The 20,024-nt window shown below is 44.2% G+C and overlaps 2 protein-coding genes across 3 annotated transcripts in view; one reads left to right on the plus strand and one right to left on the minus strand.

Annotated features, from left to right (window-relative positions):
• Positions 1-17,018, minus strand: part of LOC128303300 (stress-activated protein kinase JNK) — a 284,621-nt gene extending 267,603 nt beyond the window's left edge. Inside the window, exon 1 of the mRNA XM_053040209.1 lies at positions 16,856-17,018. The gene's annotated coding sequence lies outside the window, so the exon portion shown is untranslated. The remainder of the gene's footprint in view (positions 1-16,855) is intronic.
• Positions 17,019-18,181: 1,163 nt separating this feature from the next.
• LOC128303298 (CUGBP Elav-like family member 2) overlaps positions 18,182-20,024 on the plus strand; it is a 133,037-nt gene continuing 131,194 nt past the window's right edge. For both annotated transcript variants that reach the window (XM_053040201.1, XM_053040202.1), the window contains exon 1: positions 18,182-18,764. In XM_053040201.1, coding sequence (XP_052896161.1) covers positions 18,676-18,764 — 89 coding nt within the window. In that variant the 5' untranslated portion in view covers positions 18,182-18,675. The remainder of the gene's footprint in view (positions 18,765-20,024) is intronic.

Here is a 20,024-nt window from a genome sequence, read left to right on the forward strand (position 1 = left end):
GTTTGAGAGCACACGCCTTTCACGGTGTAGCAATTGCTGGATCAGACTTACCGGTGCACAATCAACATCGAGCGACACCGGGGAACAAGCGTGAAATGAAGTGGAAATGAAACGGAAACGGCAACGGATTGAGCGGGCGTTGGAGCCCAGGTCGCCCTGTCCTTAACGAGTTTCCATGAGTTTGGCCACCGGTCTCTGTTCGGAACTGTACGTGGAAAGAAGGCGATCTTCCTGAAGTTCTCGGTCGGTGGGTGGAAAATTGTTTTCCTCCTTGGTAAAATTGATATCGGAGGTTACACCAAGATTCATGCAGTCATACTGCAAGCGGTGCAACTCTTTGTGTTACTGAATCAAAACGGAAGCAGGGCACACGAAGCTGCAATTAAAATAATGATTGCTATACGTCCCTCATTCGCCGTATTGTTCGTGAAATAATTTAAAACGTGTCACGATTAGAGCACTGTGGATGAAACCCAGTTGCACAGCTTTGAAGCGATAAAAAAGCACCTAAAGTTATGCAATTTGTAGGCCGAATTTACCTTGTTTACCCACCAAACAGGCAACCGTTTGATCTAAGAGTCTCCTTTTGGGTAGAGAGCCCTGTTTCCTTTCGAAGCTTTGGTCCGTCTTAACTGTCCGCTAAGCAACCCCATCAAGAAGGCTTAAGTTTACGGAAGATTTAGTCAATTTTCTACAACCTCTCAAGTCAAACGATCCATCATCCATCATCGCCAAAGACCTGTGCGCTCCGGAACATCCGGATCCCGCAAGAAAAAAGTGCTTCATCCTTCGAAGCATGATGAAGCCACCGCAAGAAATGTTGCTGTTTGATAGAAATGGAAACCCTCCCGTACAAAAAATAGCCCATGCAATGGCTAAGGGTTCTGCTGTCCGAGATTGGCTTTATAAACCGGGCACAACATCATCGTTACGGTGGAAAGGATCCCCAAACGGAACCAACTTAACCCACTTTACTGGTGGTTGTCCTCACCGCGTTGACCCTTTTTTCACCGGACGTGGGCCGAGTCCGAAATCAAGTCCAATCCAATGTAAACGATAAATGAATAATTGCATTCTGTGGTAATCCGCTTTATGAACAGCACGACAGAGAGCGAGCGAGCGAGCGAGCGAGTGATGGAAGGTTTCCGAAATCTTTCCACAGCACAACTAAGCGAAGCCACGGAATGAGATTTGTAGCCATTTTCTCGCAGTTGCGTTCTGGTATAGGCACCGAAATGTGGCACGTTGTGGGCAGAAAGTTTATCAAGCCTGGATCCGTTTCCATCGGGCGTATCCTTGGCAAGTGTGTGTCCGAATGGAACGGAAGCTGGCTGCTGAAGCGGCTCCGACGTTTTGATGATGAAATAAATATGAATTTTATGGTTGCATTCTGATCAAATAGCCAGCACATGGGTGTTCCTGTCTGAAACCAGATAGTATGGAAATTGTATGGAGTTATACTCAAACTGTATACCTCAGCAGAAAAAAAGGGATAATTCTCCGATTTCAAACTACCCAAGAGTTTATGATATTTTGCAATTGGATGAGTCAAAAGGCGGTCGAGAAAGAAAAACTATTCACGAGTGATACAGCATTTTACAACTCTGTCGTCTACATCCGTCCAATCACCACACCGTAATCCAGCCAAATTATACGATAACTGTCCACCCCGGCATGGGAAAGCAGCAAAACTTTCCGCAGTAAGCTAGGTTCGGGGCAGTAGACCAAATAGCAGGAAATTAATATTTTGGTTTGAAGTCACTGCAGCATATCGTCCGCATGTGTACAGCCCAATCAAGAATTCCGCCGACACCGGTCAGGGATGCCTGGATGTTGTTACTTGAGCCGGATGGATGCACCTAATCGGACTACACCTGCTTATTACGTGGTTTCTGTCAGGTCGTTGGCAGAAAGTTTCATCGCTCACCATCACCGCTCCCTGCCCTGGGTAAAATCCTGAGGTTACATCCAAATACTACATCTGTCCCGTGTTGTAAAGGACCATGATCAGAAATAACTTTTATCCCATCTGCAAGCTATCATTTTACAGCAATATACACGATTTCGGGGCTCGGGTTCTGACGTTAAGTGCGTAACCGCTTTGCTTTCCCATTGGGTACCCACGGTCCTCGCTTGTAGCACATTGCGCGGCTCACTGTGACAAGTTTAGGATCCTCCCCAGACATGTCGGAACCGATTCGGGGATCCCTTCGCACACACTTTACGTGACCGCAATGTGGAATCTACCGTCTACTCCAGGACCCCAGCAGGAGAAACACAGCAGAATGAAATAATGATTAATTCCTTTCTCTATTCTGGTGGCGTTGTGTGCTATCATATTGGGAAGATGATTTTTTCCTTCGTCCCGTTATCAGTTCCATCATCTTTTAACTAGTTGGGGATTTTTTTTGACGACCACTCCACCCCCTCCCGCAGTATCATAAATGGATAGCGCAACAAAAAAAGGAACTGTACGAAATCCCAATCAGCAGACCATAAAATCCTTCCGTTTGCTAGAAGCATCATATCTCGCCCGATGCTCAAGCGGGTGGCGCGTTCGTGTCGGTTGCTGAACGGTTCGTTAATTCAGCAAAATGGCTTTCGGCTTCGTGCTTATTTATTCTTCAAGACGATAAACACGTTCTAAAGCCCGACCGGTTTTTGAGCGGGAATGGGGACACTTTTATGGCTATGGCTGTGTCGTTTTATTAAATCCGTGCAGCGTAATAAAATTGAAATGGTGAACGAAATTGTTTGTAATTTGAAATAAAGTTTCACAATTTCTTCTCGCGACAGGGGTACAGGGTGTCGATTTCATGATAAAAAAATGAAACAAAAAGATATAAATCAAGCTCAAGCTATGTCGTGAGCTAAATTAAGTTTACACAATACGATGCGTGATAATTAAACATTCAATAATAAATATTAAATAGTAATTCTAATCAATTCCCAGAGTTTGTTTGCACCAAACTAGATTTCCACAAGGATTAATAAATAACCTGTCAAATTATGTATCTACATTACTGATATACCTTCAGGTTGTATAACAATACACTAACCGCACAGAGTTTCAAGTGGAACAATTTCACAACTTATGATAGATTGCCCCCATGTTCACATCGGTGCTCCACCCCCAAAACCTACCGTCACCCAACTCATAATAAAGCACAACTAATGACCCACATCGCAAAGGGAAAACACTAAACGGCAACAAATCACGGCAAATCATTCCCATTCAAACGGTGTATGTACAAACGGGGAATGAGTTTTCTCCCCCCCTGAAGCTTCTGCACAACTTACCAACTCCTTGAACGAATCTTCGTTATCGGGGGAAAAAAAGGACTTGCTCCTACTTTGGGGAAGTATACTTTTAAACGATTTTCCCCCCGAGGTTGTGCCGTTTTCTATAGCTCGTTTCATCGCATGCCATCGTTGCGATGCCTTTCGACTTTCGAGAGTGCATGTGGGAGCGAATGTTTGCTAGCCGAAATGCCCGAGAAGGTGAACCTATGCTAAAGCTGAATAGTTAAAGTTTGTACAGTTCTCGGATGAGATACAAAACCGGGTGCGGTTGAACGAGTCGTGGGGGCTATATGCTTGGTTTTGATAGTGTATTCGGTTTGATGCAATGATTTACTGTGGAAGGAAGTTTTTGCACTGCTCACCACTCTCAAAGATATTGTGCAAATATAGAAAAAAGTCTTTTGATGAATGCATTGAAACATTTTGCTGCAAGATGAATTGGAATTTTTCTAAACAACATATGACGTGTGTTCATTTTCTTCTTAACACTTTCCGCACCGCGTGACCCGAAATATGGGTGACACTCTTGTTTATTAACATAACCTTTTTTTGGATTACTTTTTTGATACGAAATCAATAGCACAAACTTCTTTGTGTAAAATGAGAATGAATAACAACATTGTAATCTTAAGATTATGATTTTTTATTAAGAAATACAATACCTCAAATTATCGAAAAATAATGTTCCAAGTAGCGATTAAGGACACTGTAGGCACAGTTATAAGCATTCTTCCAAAAATTATATAGATAGTTTGGGCAAACTTAACAAATCCTCACTGGACAAAGGATGTGTTAAGCAACAAAAGCTCTCTCGAATTAATCTTCCCTTACCGACTCAATCTTTTGTTCAATGAAATTTCATGTTGGAAGTAATGCTGAAATAGTTTTTTTTCCTCTCCTTAATAAAACTCTCCTGTAAAAGCTGTATACAATCAATCCGACAATTCATTCCACCCGGAAGAAACGACATCACACCATCTCATCAGTGTCACAAAACCGACCATTAGCTTGATTCGCAATATGTTCGAAGCAACAGTCAAACGCCATTCGAAACCGATCGCAATGGCGCTACAATGATACGTAGCGGTTTATTCGTCCATGTCCAAAAAAGAAACAAAAAAACACAAAACTGCAAAACCGATGGAAGGTTTAGCCTTGGAAAAATCAATAACAAATAGACCTTCCTCCCCGATGCCTAACAGTGCGAACCCTAGCAGGACAGTCAATTCAATCGATCGGAACAGAAAATTCTTCCGCCCTCAGAAAACAACAGGGTTTTGCAGCTCGAAACAATAAACCTGCACCCATCTGCCAGAACTTCTCGTCCATCGATAAAAATTGGACATACTAATACTCCCCCCTCCCTCATCCTTGGCATGGTGGCCGGCGGGCACCTAAACTTGGGATACCGGCGTGCAAACAAAGCCGGGTTTTTCGGATGGATGGATGGGATACGGGCAAATACTGGAATCGGGTATATCTCGTTTGATTTTTACTGCCCCCCCGGCACGGAATCGGTTTGGATCCCGGTTTCTCGACCATCTCTATAGAGAAACAGATAACGGAGAATGTGTCCAGGGATTGCGTTCTGTTTGGGTTGGGAAAGAAACCGGAATCGGGTTTTATTGAAATTGGCAACCAGATGCTTGTTGGCGGCAACAAAACGGGGATGGTGAAAAGTTAAATAAGCCTAGTTTTATCACATCTCAAATCGATCGAACAATAAACGAGGATCATTGGCCCTCATCCCGCCGAGCAAATGGGAGCTTAACCCAGCCGATTTGCACAACGATTAAATTTTACGCGAAATGATTCACTCACCCGGCACAATGTGTGAGGAAAACTTCCAGGAGAAATGCGCGTATCGAATCGTGCATATATTGCAAAAAGAAGCAACAAATTCACTTTCTTTTCCACAGTAACGGACGGTACTGTTGTCGTGCAAGTTCCGCGAATGCGTCGCCTTTTTCCACGTGAAAAGTTTTTAAGCTGACAAAAATCTATTCACAAACAAGTTCGCGGTGCGATAGAACGCGATCGTTTTGCTATCAAATGCAAAGCGAGAAATGCACCTAACCGTGCATGAATGTGTGTGTGAGAGAGAGAGAGATCGGGAAGCTTTCCCAAGCCAAGATATCTGGATGATATGATTGCGTTGCATGGAAAAGATTTTCGCGGAAATCCATTCCAACGATTCTGCATCCTTGAGAGTAAAGAAAAAAATATTCAAAGATACCAAAAATCACCTGCAACTCGGAGTGCGGCAGGTGCAAACACCGAACGGCAACATTCCCCATGCAATATCGGCGAAAAAAGCGATGCATTCCGGCGCTGCACAGAATAGTTGCGAAAGAGATTGTTGAGATAGTTTTTCCGTTCGCAAATGCGGAGATTCCTCAAGCCTTCCGCGCTGCCACACAGTCTGTTATCGAATTCAGGATGGAAATATGTCGACCAGAAGGATGAAGCAGGAACATACAACAATAACAACAACATAAAAACCAACCCGCGCTCCGGCGAAATGAATATCTTTAATCCGCCGCACAAGCGAACCGGAGAAAAAATACGTGAAGCGTCGAAAATCGTCCATTCTGTCGAAAACTACCATTCATCCATATTTTCCCCGCACGACGAAGTGAAGAAAACCGTTCGACAAAGTTTAACTCCAAATATTTCAACCGTGCAACCGGATGTTTCACGACTTTCAGACCTTGGCAGTGGAAGCGCATGGAGAAGCATTGGCAATGGGCAGGAAATTTGTGCCACAAATCGTTCCCTTTTCGGGTTTTTCCCGCTCTGGTGACAGTTTTGAATTTTCCCAACAAAAAAAAACTCAGTTAAAACTGAACAAAAAAAGAATTTCGAATCGGTACGAGGAATAGAAAAAAAGACGAATCTTTTCACCATTGATGTGCACAGCAGTCAAGATGCACCACCTGAAAGAAATCCCAAACGGGGGAGAAGAACTCTCACCGAGTCGCACAACACACACACACCGAGTCGCGCGAACGAGCTGAACAAAAGTGAACCAGCTCGGGTTGGAATGCGACATGAAGTGGAAAGCCACTTGGTGTAGAAGAAAGAAAACATTTTTCCTTCACGGAAGGAAACTTCTTGGGTCCAACTACTGCTGGTTGAAGTAACTCAGTTCTCTTGCCAGCCGGTTGAAGAAATCTTCCACCGTAAGACAAAGCAAAGTGAGACGAACTTCTTGGACGCTCGAATCTATGGTCTTTCAGGGCTAAGGAAGTGAGTGGCCGAGAAGCAGCAGGAGACAGGGAAATGAAGTAAGGGAAGAAAAAAAGCGAGGTACAAACTTTACCTCTCACCGAACCTGAAGATCGTGGATCATAATAAGAAGGATTTTGTTTTTGTCCTTGCCCTCGCCCGCATTGGTGCGCGGACTCTCGGTAGTAACATGCGGAAAGGCAACACGGAAATGAACTTTTCCGCATAAGCTCTTCGTTTTGTAAGTGTGTTTAAGATTTTTCCTCAGCAACCACAACGTCGCAGAAAGAGAAGGAAATCCAATCGCGACAAACTTAAACACGCGAGGAGGGAGGAAAAATCAAAACCCCGGGAAACGCAGTGAGGGAAAGCGAAGCCAAGTACTTCCCATTGATCGAGAAAACTTTCGATTCTTTTCTTCGGATTGTGTCTTTTAGCGCATCAAACATAACAACATGTTTCTTCGCTAACCTTCACAATTCTTGAAACCTTTGATGATTTTGCTGCGATGGAAGAACATTCCGTAATGAAGATTGCTTTGTTTGGTCCTTTCACGAAACGGATGATGGACTGTTGGGAAAACTACCGAATGTTTTAAAACGATCTCTCACAGGCAGCCTCGGGCGATTGCCTATTAAGGGATTGACAATTGGATGCACCCTGAGGAGGAGGAAAAAAAAACGCGCTACCAGAAAGAAAACACAATCTCGTTCACTAACCTTTGAGAGCATTAACTTTTGAGCGTAAAGCACCAGAAAGGTAGGGAAAGATAACGAACCTGTTGAATCAGCTCTATGTGATGTGCTTTGAACCATGCCCGCCCCAACCATCGATCGATTCAGCTCGACCGTTAAAGCGGAGGGAAGTTCAAAAACAACGCGAATCCCGCTATTGCCATCGCCGTAGCCTCCGGTAGTCAATAATAGCACAAACGATGCTCGAATACGGATCCAATTTTTCCACAAAAGCTCGCTATATCGTTCCATCGTTGCTTCCTTGTGTGTGTGTGTGTGTCGTTTTCCTCCCTGTGTCTATAAGTAGCTCTCAATTTAATGTGATTTTTGTAGAACAAAATCTTGGTCGGGCACGGACGGGGCCCGGGAATGGCAGCTTCATCTTCAACCAGACAACATGCTGCTCTTCAAGGTGAATCAGATTATGCCCGCTTAACGTATGGCACACGAAACAAGTCTTTTAATAAGGCCCGTGCCTCGTTAACCTAGATATCCGTGGGGCCTTCCCTTTACGAAGGCTGATTTTTTTTCTATGCCAGCGCACCCTGTCAAAATGTTAAAGCCTCTCCTTCATGGTCTATAATTTAATATCTTTCCCCTGCGAAAGATGCGCGTGGCATGGTTGATGAACATATTCAAATTGGAGAATCTGGGAAAATCGTTCAAAAAATGTGATGCGAGACGTTGACGTTGATGATGCTGTAATCAATTTATTGATTTATTGGTGATTTTGTTTTGATGCGTATGTTTTCGGAAACGTGTTTAAATTAAGGAAGGAAATCATGTATGAAATATTTAAAAATATATACATGATGGTGTTTTAGGGGTTTTTTATTCAACAGTATTTGTTAACTCCGTTGGATTTGAATGGAAACGTAGAATAAAACGCCTAAAGGTATGCAATTCACATAACAAAATATTCCTTCGAAAGCTATCGCTCTATTGCCGACGCTGCGGTTCTTAAAGTCCATTAAAGTGGTTTGTACTCTCGGTCTTCGCCACCGCAATCGCTGTTTTGCACACATAAAAAAGGAAACCTCCAAAACATTTGCAACCAAAACCGACACACGGCTGAAACGCGCCGCTGTGGTTGGCCCAGAAGTGCTCCATAAAACAAGATGCCTACGCCTAGCAAACGGCAGGCCCCACCTCCCTGATACGTCGAGTTCGCCACACTCGTTGTCATCGTCCTCGCATAATGGCGGATAAGTGGCACTTTGCTTTTTCCTTTCAACAAAAAAAAATGGGAAAGAAAGAAAACAACCCGCTTGAAATGCCCGGTGCGCTTCCGATTCTGTTTTACTTGCGCTTCCGGATCCGTTCACACCGTTGCTGGGAGCGTGGGTTCGGGTTCGGGAGCCAAGGACGGATATCTCTCTTGTGTGCGATGCTTCGAAACGGGAAGCAGGCTGGTAGGAAACGATGCCACTCAACACAGGAGGCTACCAGGGCCGGTTGCGTGTGCCCACCAGTTCACCAGCCGGGATGGAATCGCTTTGGTCTCGGCATGCGGCTCTGCCGCGGAACGCAGGACCAGCGCACCCACACACCGACAGCAAACGGAAGGTTTTCATTAAAGTAGCGGACGCATAAAAAATGTACGTCGTTTAAAAGTTGGCTGGCGGTGTACGCGAACCATAGATAAAGGATCGATAACGGCGGACGTTTCCTTTGCCGAGGCCTGGTTCCTGTTCGCTGTACCATTTTACCCGTGCCACGGCACGGGAAGATAATTTAATAGGTTTATCGTTTTCTTATCTGCACTCCGTTCGAAGGACGGTACGCAGACGGTTGGTTTAGCCAGGCGCTGTAAGCCGGTCGGTAACAGCAACCGGATATTGAAAGAGTATCGTGGATCGATTTCATTCAATTTTCCACCACTTCCGGGACGGTGTGGTGAGAAAACATGCAACAAAAAAGCGGGCATTATTTCCGATTTCCATCCGCGTTCGCCAAGATGCAGGAGAGAAGGAGCGAAAGATTTGAAAAAAAAAACACTTGCAGCACAAGAGTCATGTCCTTTTTTATTTTCGCTTTGCTGCTGCCCCCTGAGGTGGTGTGAAAAAGGAAATTTCGGTTCTTTCCTGTCCTCATCCTGGGTTCGGATGCAAAAAAATGACCTTCAAACGAAGGATCACGGTGGCGCACTCTTCTTTGCACATTCAATTTCGGTTAGCTTCCGGACCGGCGAATGGTATCTTTTCCGACAGGGATGAAGAATTTTCCACACTCACACACACACAAAACGAGAACAGACCTCTGTCGAATAATCGATGGTGTGGATGGAACCCACCCAAAAGCCGACCGCCCGTCATCCCAAAAGCTAAATCAACCCGTCGGCATGTAAAACCACCATTCCCCATGCGGGAAAAAAAACCCTCGTGTCCCAGACACTACCCAGATGCCGCCACGACCACAATCGCTCTACCAGTTGTCTGGCGTTGGCCTCCTCGCTGAGTGCCGTAAATCATTGCTGCGGTGACGGCTGGCGCTGACGATGTTGGCACCGGGTATCGGAGAGTGTCGGACGTCCCCAAAATGTTGCTCATTTCCCGATGCCATTCAGCCACTTCCCCTTCATTAAACGTTTAGCTTGCGTCCATTACGACACCGACGGCTGGCATCGTACAACAAAAAAACTCCACCAACAAACGCTACGAAGCCAGCCAACAGCAACAGAAAAAAGCCTTTATGTAGGGACAAACTTCCCATTTATCTCCATCAAGCCCCCGTTTTCCATTGCTAAGTACCAGGACGAAAGCAAAGCGGAGACTATTATTAGCCAAATTATAAGCGATGTCGCGCCACACGAAACGTTGCCAAAGAGCGCATTAATAAATGAGCTAGTTGCAACGCATAACGATCGTTTGGTGTGTTGATTCCCAGATGATATGCTTTAAAAAATGACACAAAAAAGGCACTTGGGTGGCAACAACAAAAAAAAAACAATGTCAGGAGATTTGAAAACAAAAAAGGAACCAAAAGAAATACACCGGATTGCATACTTTTAGGCTAATTAGGTAAAAACGCCTAAAGTTATGTATTTCAAAAGCAAATGTTTCCTTTTTATGATGCCTTGTATTGACAGCTTCCACGGGTATAGAATCAGAAAATGTACATGCTATGCTTTTCCAAAAATCCTACACTACAACTATGGACAGTTATGTCCACAATGGACTGTTAAGGAATTTTGATAAAAAATCCTAAACATTGCAAAACCTTCCAACGACATGTCGGGTGTACTTTCCAGATTAAAAGCAGCTTCTATTCATCATACAAATTTATTCAGTAACCATTACTATTCTTCTGTTTCATCAGTATGACGTGTGTTTTCGCAACTGCTATTGTGTTCTGGTACAGCGCCCATTACAGAATATGAGTTCTCTCTATTCTTTCGCCGCAAGTAAGACATTAATGTGGCCGAGAACTGGAATGAACAGTTTCCCGCTAAAGACGCATTGTTTCTTTCGACCAGAATAAAATTCTTGCTCTGTAATATGCCATTTGGTTAATCCCTTTTTTCACGTTCCGCACATGGCTGGGGCTCATTCTCGTATTGTGAAACGGGAGGAAGGCGGGCGAGACCATTTCCTACACTCACCAGCGATATATCCGTTAGTGTGACTTCTAATTTCAAAATTTTATCATGCCATCATCGTGTACATGGGCGAATGTATGCTGCAAGCCGAACAATGGTCGCTGAAAATAACTGCCTCAAACAAAGGGTACTGGAGAGCGGTGAACCTAACCTCAGAAAGTGCAAACGGGAACATTCGTTAGTAACCCAAAATCGGATTCCGGTTTCGCCGTCCGGTTCCATTGTTTCACAAACCGGCGCCATTTTTTCGTGTACTTTTCGCTTCGCCTGATGTTTTCCCCTTTCTCCGCCCATACTTTAGTACATCGATTGGCATAGTAGTACATGACCTAACCTCACATTGGAAGTATCCTCGCTTTTCGCCCTCCTTCCAGCGGTTCATTGTGACCATTTGCCACGAGATGTCGTTTTTCTTTTTTTGTTGGCCCAACCAATGGCGCCAGTAGCGTTGCCGGACGGGAATCTTTTCACCACCGCAATCGACGCACCACCCCGTGCCGGATGTGTTGAAAATTGTAACAAAATCGTAAAACATTGAAATCATAAATTTGCCAAACAATGAGCGACCTAAAGAGCTGACCGACATGGCTGCCAGCACTGATGCTGCATCTCATTTTTGGTCGGCCAACGACCGGATTATTATCCCTCGCAATGGCCATCCTCGCAGTTTATGGTGGAGATGACATAGTTGGAATGGGTGTGAGTAGAGTACAGGAAATGTGAAACATTGGTTCCTATGGTTGTGTTTGGCCAGAATTGTGAAGCACTGAAACACGTGTCCATGGTGATATGGTGGCGCAGCAGTGAGTGAGAGACCGCACCACTTCAAATGGATGGCGATAGCGTCAAGTATTGCTAGCCTGAAAGACAGAAAAACGATTTTTCGGGTACTATATCCTCCGTGCTCGTCCCCATTATGAAGAAGTACCCAAAAACTGGCCAGGTGGATGAATATACGCGATGATACCAGTCCGCTTCAAAAACCAACCAAGTAGTTACTAACGCAAGCACTCATTGCATCCCTGCCCCGTATCGTATTGTCCACGTTTGGCCAGCTGAAAAGATAATGTTACATCAGGCAGCCTAGTCTGCTGGTCTCTTTACTGGGGAAACCATGAAAAGACTCCACTGTCATGTAACAAACCCGTTTTACCCGAGGCACGATCTGGCCTAATACTCCAGCATTCAGCAGAGATAGCTCCGCAAATGAAATGCTCTTCACCATACGCGGTACGTGGCCAATGTTCAGACATGTTCTACTTCTGCTAGCAGCACGGGAAAACCTGCTACCATGTATGGCTAGGAGGCCGATACGCGATGATGATGATGCCCGCCAGGAGCTCAACATCGGTTGCCAGGATTTGCGCACCATGCCGAACGGGAACGCTCACTGATTGTCCCCCACAATCAAATCTATTCCAGTGGCCATGAGCAGAAGCTAAAGGAAGCGCAAGAGAAAAAAAGCTTGCACTGTGCATGCATATATTGATGACCTTCCAATTGTGATAGCGAAATTGTTATTTATTGGTTCAATTTACTGCCTTTGAATTTGCACGAATTCACACGAAACAAGCGCACGGACTGTACAATCTGTCAGTAGGTATTGGGAGCTCGAGTACAAAACTCAAGATGTCTATGATAATATGAAAACAATCGATATAAATCAATTATGGGAGAACTTGCAACACATCGACCCTTCTGGGATTGAGGCTCTGTATCGCGAAAACTTACAAAGGTCCGACGTAACTCACGAACGGAATCTCCATTTGGACAACGTTCTTCAAAAAGCTCACCATAAGAATAGTTCAATCGGCAGGATCTTCGTACGCACAGGACGAATCGTCGGCTCATGGCACTCTTTTGTAGGTCTTTTTTTTTGGTTTTCGTTATGAATAGCCTGGGATTTAAGGTATCCATTGTGTATTTCCCATGCGAGCCATAAATTTCCATTTGACTTTGAATCGGCTATTCTGAGGTGTGGCGACTCTCCACAATGAAGTTACACTGGCATCAATTATCTTTCGGATCATTCGATCGTTCTAAGTAAACGAAGGCTCACAATACGAACGATTGTCAAATTGTGCGTTGTGTAAGCGCAGCTATCTCTGGTATCAACAGTACCAGGTCGTTTGGCTCCAAAGCAGATAGATTTTAATCTAGTTTTTAGCCTAATTGAAAGTAAAATGATGAATTGCGGTGTTGCCTTCCTGCTCAATAGCATGCTTACGCTTAAATGAATTTTGTCTAGTTCCACAATAGCGGTAGCCACAAATCGATGGCAAGCTCTTAATTTGCTTACTTCCAGCTATAGATGTAGCTGTGCTCCACGAGATCGCAACGCTTCGATAGCATTTGCCAGTGTCCCAACTGGTTTCCGGTGGATGCGAACCGTCCCCAGGAAGCCCGATATGAGTGAGTTCATTAATTACGATGCCGACCCGGGACGGAGGCTGTGGTCTTTGAGACACCGTTCGATGGGTCCGGTTGGGATAGCGCAGGGTTTGTTAAAGGCCAAAGCCAATCAATAGCTTACGGTTTTGCTGAAAGCGTTTCCTATCACCACTGCACTGAGGGTGAGAAAGGAACATATACAGTATTCAGAGGTTAAATGGCCTTATCTGGAACGCATCAATTCCGGTGCCCACTTCCGGCGGGTGACGTAGTTGAAAGGAAATTGTCTTCGGGTGTGCCCGACGGTGTGCTTCTTACACCGGCGAACACTTCAAACGAGAACCGATGTGAGCCGTATGTGAGAGCTTATGAGTGTATGATTAGCTGTACGCTCCGGTGATCGGGGGCAAACTCGAGATGATAGCTTCTGCATTACATCAAATATAAACACTTTAGATCGCTCCGGGAAACTGATGACCAACCTTCGATCAAAAGCGAGAATGCATTCCGACCAGTATGCATCCGACCAGGTGAGCTGCATTGCCCTGTTTGCATGGGGCACCCAGCCACACCGGAAGCTTCTCACGCAGCAGTGGCATTGTGCGAAATGTGTCGTTGTGTTTGCGGGAAAGGAAGTCAATTTTGCAATAACATTCTGTGCTACCGCAGACATCCGTCAGAAGTGTAGCTTCCCGGAAAATCACTATTGGCTGTCGGGGGCGCAGTTTTGTATAAATAAATACAAATTGCATACTTGCGCGTTTGCATTTCACAGTCTCAGGTAGGATGGAACTGGGTACGTCAGAGGCGTTTCAGGGAATTGTGCATCCCAGGAAGCTGCAGTACCTTTTTCAATTTCCCGATTAAGGATAGGAAGGATGCTGGTTTGCTTTGCCTCTTTTTAGCCTTGAGAAAGTTGTTAAGACTTTGTCATCCTCATTGCTGAAGACCTAGTTATATTGCAGGAGACTGTATTGACTCAGGATCGAGTTGTAGGAAAGAGAACAATTTTCTATTATTAATCTTTAACGAAGTTAAACACATTTTGGAAAGTTCGTGAAGAGCTAGACACAGAAACTTAAAATCGTACACAATACAAATAAAATTCACCTCTCCTCATGGCAATCATTCAAATGCTTATCTCGGATATAAGCTTGCACCGAAATTAGTTTTATTTAGGTGAACTTTAAACGACACCATCTACACAGAAACCGATTTCGACAAGCAGTTAAAGCCATAACCATACACTGACACCATTGCAGTTTATCATTTTTGGGGACCTATTTGGCCGTCGGCTTTTGGCCTATTCCCGAGGATGGGAGGAGCGCTCCCGCCCAACTCCATTTTGGGCTTCTGGTCCCGTTCGGAAATGGGAAACTGATTGCTTTCATGTTTAGAGATTATGAAGGCTTCGGCAACAGCAACAATATCGCCCGGGCCGCGTCTCAATCGTGCGCTGGTTCTCCGTTTCGCACAAACCCTCCGAAGGGCTCCGGCAAAAACGTGACAAGAATATTGTCCCCAAAAGATGGCTTCGGGATGGATTTCGAAGCTTTTTTTTGTTGTTGTTGCCACGGTTCGTTTGCCGGTTGTCAACGAATCCATCGTAATCTAGTCAAGGGGACGGTACGAATGTCACGTCACGTCAATCTCCGCCACGGAGGAAAAGTCTTTGCCCAATGTCGGAGTAATTTCGAGCACTATTACGTTAATGCTAACGATAGCATTCGATTTGGGATGAGAGCATACATTTGGGTTCGGGTCACCGGCACGGAAGTTTTCCGGAGTTACGTGATGGGGCAGTGTTGGTTTTTATGGTTGCCTTAAGAAATGTAGTATCCGAAGCGATATGCATGATATGAGGGAAAAGATGAAGCGAATGAGAAATGCCTAGCGAATGTTTAGATAATTGTAAATTTCTAATCTCTCGACGAATCAGAAATATGTCGTGTAAAACGTTACAGTGTGGTTAAACTGGAACTCGTCAGTGGCGTTAAGATTCATTGTTACAATTGTTGAACTTCAACTTATAAGTGAGGGATTTTCCGAAAGATTACCATTGAAATAGAGTACTTTGAAAATTTTGCTCTTCCTAGCAAATATTTTTCTGTAACGGATCCGTAAGATAATGCTCTGTGACGTCAATGGTTCATACCCCAGTTCCATTGGAGATCTTCCCTCTTGCCCTCACAGCTAAAGCTCTATTGTCTGTCGTACATTTCCACGTAAATCTCCTTCTCGTCATGAAAGATATTCTGCGAAGCTCGGGAAAAAGATTATCCTTCGCAAACTTGTACCATTTTCCAAATAGTAACTCAACGATATGATAAGTTAAGCTCCAGAAGAGCTACCCAACACATCCCGGTAGAAAGTATTTTGAAACGGAAGTGGCTCACTTGAATAGTTTGCGCTCGCAAAACCATGGCACAGCATCCGAAATGAGGTCGTGTCCGATAAGCATCAAGCCGCGTGACGAAGCGTACCGTAGTAAGTGGTGAGCTATTTTCTAACTGATATAATTCGAGTGTGCAAACGAACGGGCGAAAAAAAGAATAGTTCACATTCTTCCAGCGCTTCGGGGGTGTTTTTTGCCGGTAAATTTTGCATCTCTAGCGTACTTGCACGATACGCCGGAAGTTCACCTTTAACCTCAATTTCTTCCCACCGGAGGATGTGAGCGTACGGAGTTACAAAAGCCCCAAAAGGTGGCCTCCAGAAGCAGTATATCGTAAAAAATAAGGTTATGAGATGGATGGTTACGATATGACAATGTGTGCTCCATTCTCATCTGCGATATTTATCCTGCCACACAGCAGGACAGGTGCTATAAGTAAGTCGAGATTGTTGCATACCTTTATGGAGGACGGTTTTTTGCACCTATTTCATTTGCTACTTCCGCGCGGATGAATGATTTTCCTTTTTCGCAAACCCGGTAAGCGCGGAAAATGATGATGGTTTGGACTTTATTTCTTTTCTTTTTGTCAGAGGACACTTTTCAATTACTAAATCACTCCGGGCGACCTTCCACCGTGTGCTATAATATTCTTATCATTTAGGTTAATGTTCCGGAAATTCCACTGCCTGACCATTTGATACCATTTGTTGCATTTGGTTTGATGGATTATGTAACTAACGGTGATTACATGATTCGATTTCTATTATTACTGGGAGCTGGGTGTTATTTGATTTCATCGAAAGTTCCCAGACGCAACAGGTGACTTGCACCGGACAAAAATCTTTCAATATTGAAGAAGTAATAAATCCTAGTAATTAATTCGGGGCGTGTCAGTGGTGTATTACCGTGAGCAAAATGGAGGATTCCTGCAGCAGGCCAAAACCTGAGCTTCACAAGTAATTAAGTAAGTAAGCTGCTAGGAATGGCAGACCTAGTCCTCTTGAAGTTGTTGTGCTGGTGCAGAAGTAAAATAAAGGTTACACTATTCACAATCAATACATAACACAACAAAAGATGGATTGAATACAAAGATCATCCACTACCGCCTCCTTCGTCTCAATCATCAACGTGTAATATAACATAGAACATCAAAATAATATAATAATAAAGTGTAATATAATATAGATTCAAATATTCTCCACTTACCTTATCCGGCTTCGATCAGCTTTTGGCAGGCGTCACTAACACTGACACTGGCAGGACACTAACACAATAACACATTAATTTTCACCATTTCTTAGATAACACGTGTCACTGATTACGTTGATTGCACTACTTTCCCTAGCAACAGGATTCACATAACCGCACACAAACATCGTCCTTTCCGGGGCCAATCTTCGCAAACGAAACTATAACTTTTTATAAATGTTTATGGATGCTTTCTATCTTGTGACACGTAACGGGATAACACTGATAAACACACGCTAAAACAAAACGAATAGTGAAAAACGACATTGTTGTTTGCATGCTCACTGCAAACGCGTTGCACTTTGACCTCAAGCTCCTGCATTGATCTATAGAATTTGTAGAGCAAAGAGAGAGGCTTTTCTATTGCGTACAGCTTTCTTCTCTCGCATGCAATGGAAAGGGGAATCGCGCCAATATAGACCGCACGCACACTAACAAAACCAGTGTTGGACAACGATCGATCGATGGACACTTTTTTTGCGTACTTTGCGTACGCGTACTACTTACACTGCGATAACTTTTGCGTACGGCGTGGGTTGTACCGCGTGGGTACAACAGCGTACAGCGTGGGTAGGATATATGTTTGGTCTTTTCGAGTTTATCCAAAGGAAGAAAGGTTGGGGTTTCCTCTTTCATTTATGAATGACACGCACTTCACAAATAGTTACACAACGCACAAAAAACAAAAAGAGCACACTTAACTGTTCCGCGATCTTTCGTGAGATGTTGCCTAACTGAGAGCAGACGCTATTCTGACGCTAATTGCAGGTGCTTTTTTGGGTGTGTGTACGTGTGTATGAGTGAGTGATAATGAAGACTTTCTCCCAGGTGAAAGCAAGAGCAAAGAAGGAAGAACAAAGAGGTAACACAATTCTACGAACTGCACGTTTTTACTAGGCATTAAGAATGAGCGTTTTATGATGGGGATTTAAAATTCTACTTGCTTATAAATATCCGATATAAAATTTAAAAGGCTTAATGCGCATACAGAATAAACTGTACATTATGTCTCTCTTTCTCTCTCCTCTGCATTATTCTTAGATGATTCTCTTGTCATGCACAAGTATTGGTAACAAAAGATCATACCTATGATCAGTGATCATCTCCCGAGTAACACGCAACGTAACATTATCCCAAAAAGAAAGATCTCTCACTTAACAGTAGTTATCCACACACGCATACCAGCACCCGTTTTATCTCGTTGACACTATCGTGTTTTATCAGCAGCGGATCGTACTGCGTCTCACAGCTCCTGCTCGATCATTTCGTTCTCGTTAACCTTTCGAACCAGTTGCGCGTTGTTTGCTAGCGTTAGGCACCGTCAGTTTCTCTAACCTCACTTTTTGCAACTATCATTCAACAACGATAGCTACAGTGCTACATCTGGGTCTGCGCTAAGGTTTTTCCAAAGCTCGACAACGAACGTAAACCCACGTGTTGACCGCGTGTCGTGTGCAAGTGTTGTTTTTGCGAACGAAATCAGCGTCTTTGTTACTTTCTTTTCCAAAGTTTATGCTCCCACGTGCGTGACCCGTCTGTCCGTCAGTGAAGTGGACGTTAACTTTATCAGCATCCTTAAAAAATACCTCCTTAAAGTGTGGGTATAGTGAATAGTTTTTCTTACCACGTGTTACGAAGACTCTTAGTGCTTTCCAAGTTTGTGACTGTGACTGTGACTGTGAAACGAAGAAAGGATTTTTTTTACTACTTTTGCGTCTGATCGATTCATTTTATCGAGCGAGGAAACCCCTGAAAGGGAAGACATTTTATTGAATAATATGAAGATGCTTAGTTATACCACCCAGAACCTGCATCCGTTCGCGTGCCCGATGGCAATTGATGCCACGCCGGACGAGCTGGACAATGTGTAAGTATGTGCGGCAACGATTAAGTGATCGGATGCCATTTTATATCAAGTGTCGTGATCGCACACGCACACTTGCCACCATCGAAAGCGCTTGTTGCGTGGTGTTCTATTATTCTGGTACTGTGCCTGATCGAAGGTCGAATCTTTATAGTGTACAAATGATGGCGACTTTGTGCAGTAGAGTTCAAACCCTTCATGGCAGCATGAAGCGCTTTATGCTATATAGATTCCGTTTCGTTCTATCCTCCCTGACTGTTGCACCGTCTGGGGCGGGAAACGATTTGTGCTCGAAAGCAATAAAAAAAACAAACGGAACATGGCCTGCAGCTTGGATGGAGCTCAATGCTTGTCCCAACCAAACGTTATCACACCAGTCGTACACACTCGGTCTCTGTTGCACATTTCATCTTTTTGTAGCCCGTTTTCGACTAGCCTCTTTCCTGTACATCCTTTGCTCCATTTCGATGCGTTGACATGACTCTACTTCTTGTTGCGGTTTCGTATCGAAAGCTTAACCGTACGGGAGGCAAAAAGTCGCATTGCTTTCCAGACTTGCTCTATGGTTGTACAGTGGGTCAAACCCATTCACCAGTGTACATGCCAACTGTTGTCCAATCCACCTTACAGCTTCACTGATGTTTGTTCGAAAGTTTTACTGCGGTGAGTATACACCTTTCATCATAAGCTTCTGGAGGAAAAGCTAAAACCGTTGTATAGTTTTAGATACCGCTTCAGATCATTATGGTCCGCTGAAAAGTAGAACGCAACTTTTACGCGAACACAGTACAAACCCCGAACGGTACACGTAGATCGAAACGTAACACATTCCACGGGAAAAGCCAACTCGTTAAGTGCTCAGGTGCACACTGCACAAGTGGGAAGAACCGATAGAAAAAAACCCCCACCGGAATGATCTTGTAATGGCATTACGGTTTAATCCTTGGACCTGTACACTGGCACTCTCCTGGAGCCGTAGATAATCACGAGGAAACGCGACAAGAGAGAGTGGAGTTCCAACTGCAGCCCAGCCCTTGGACTACTGTCACACAGAACACGCGGTTTGTTGCAACGGGAAGTGCATCTGACTGTTATTCACACTGTTGGTTTTCATAATTTCACTACCACACAAACGCTAGTTCCAGATGGACGGTAAGAAATAGTGAAAAAGGATAGAAGTTACCAAACAACAGGAAGATAGCCCCTTCAACCCTTCAACACGGCAGCGGGCAAAAAACCGGTACCCAAGTCATCCGACGGCAG

This window comes from Anopheles moucheti, chromosome 3, assembly GCF_943734755.1.
Source record: "Anopheles moucheti chromosome 3, idAnoMoucSN_F20_07, whole genome shotgun sequence".
In the NCBI taxonomy this organism is placed as follows: Eukaryota; Metazoa; Arthropoda; class Insecta; order Diptera; family Culicidae; genus Anopheles; species Anopheles moucheti.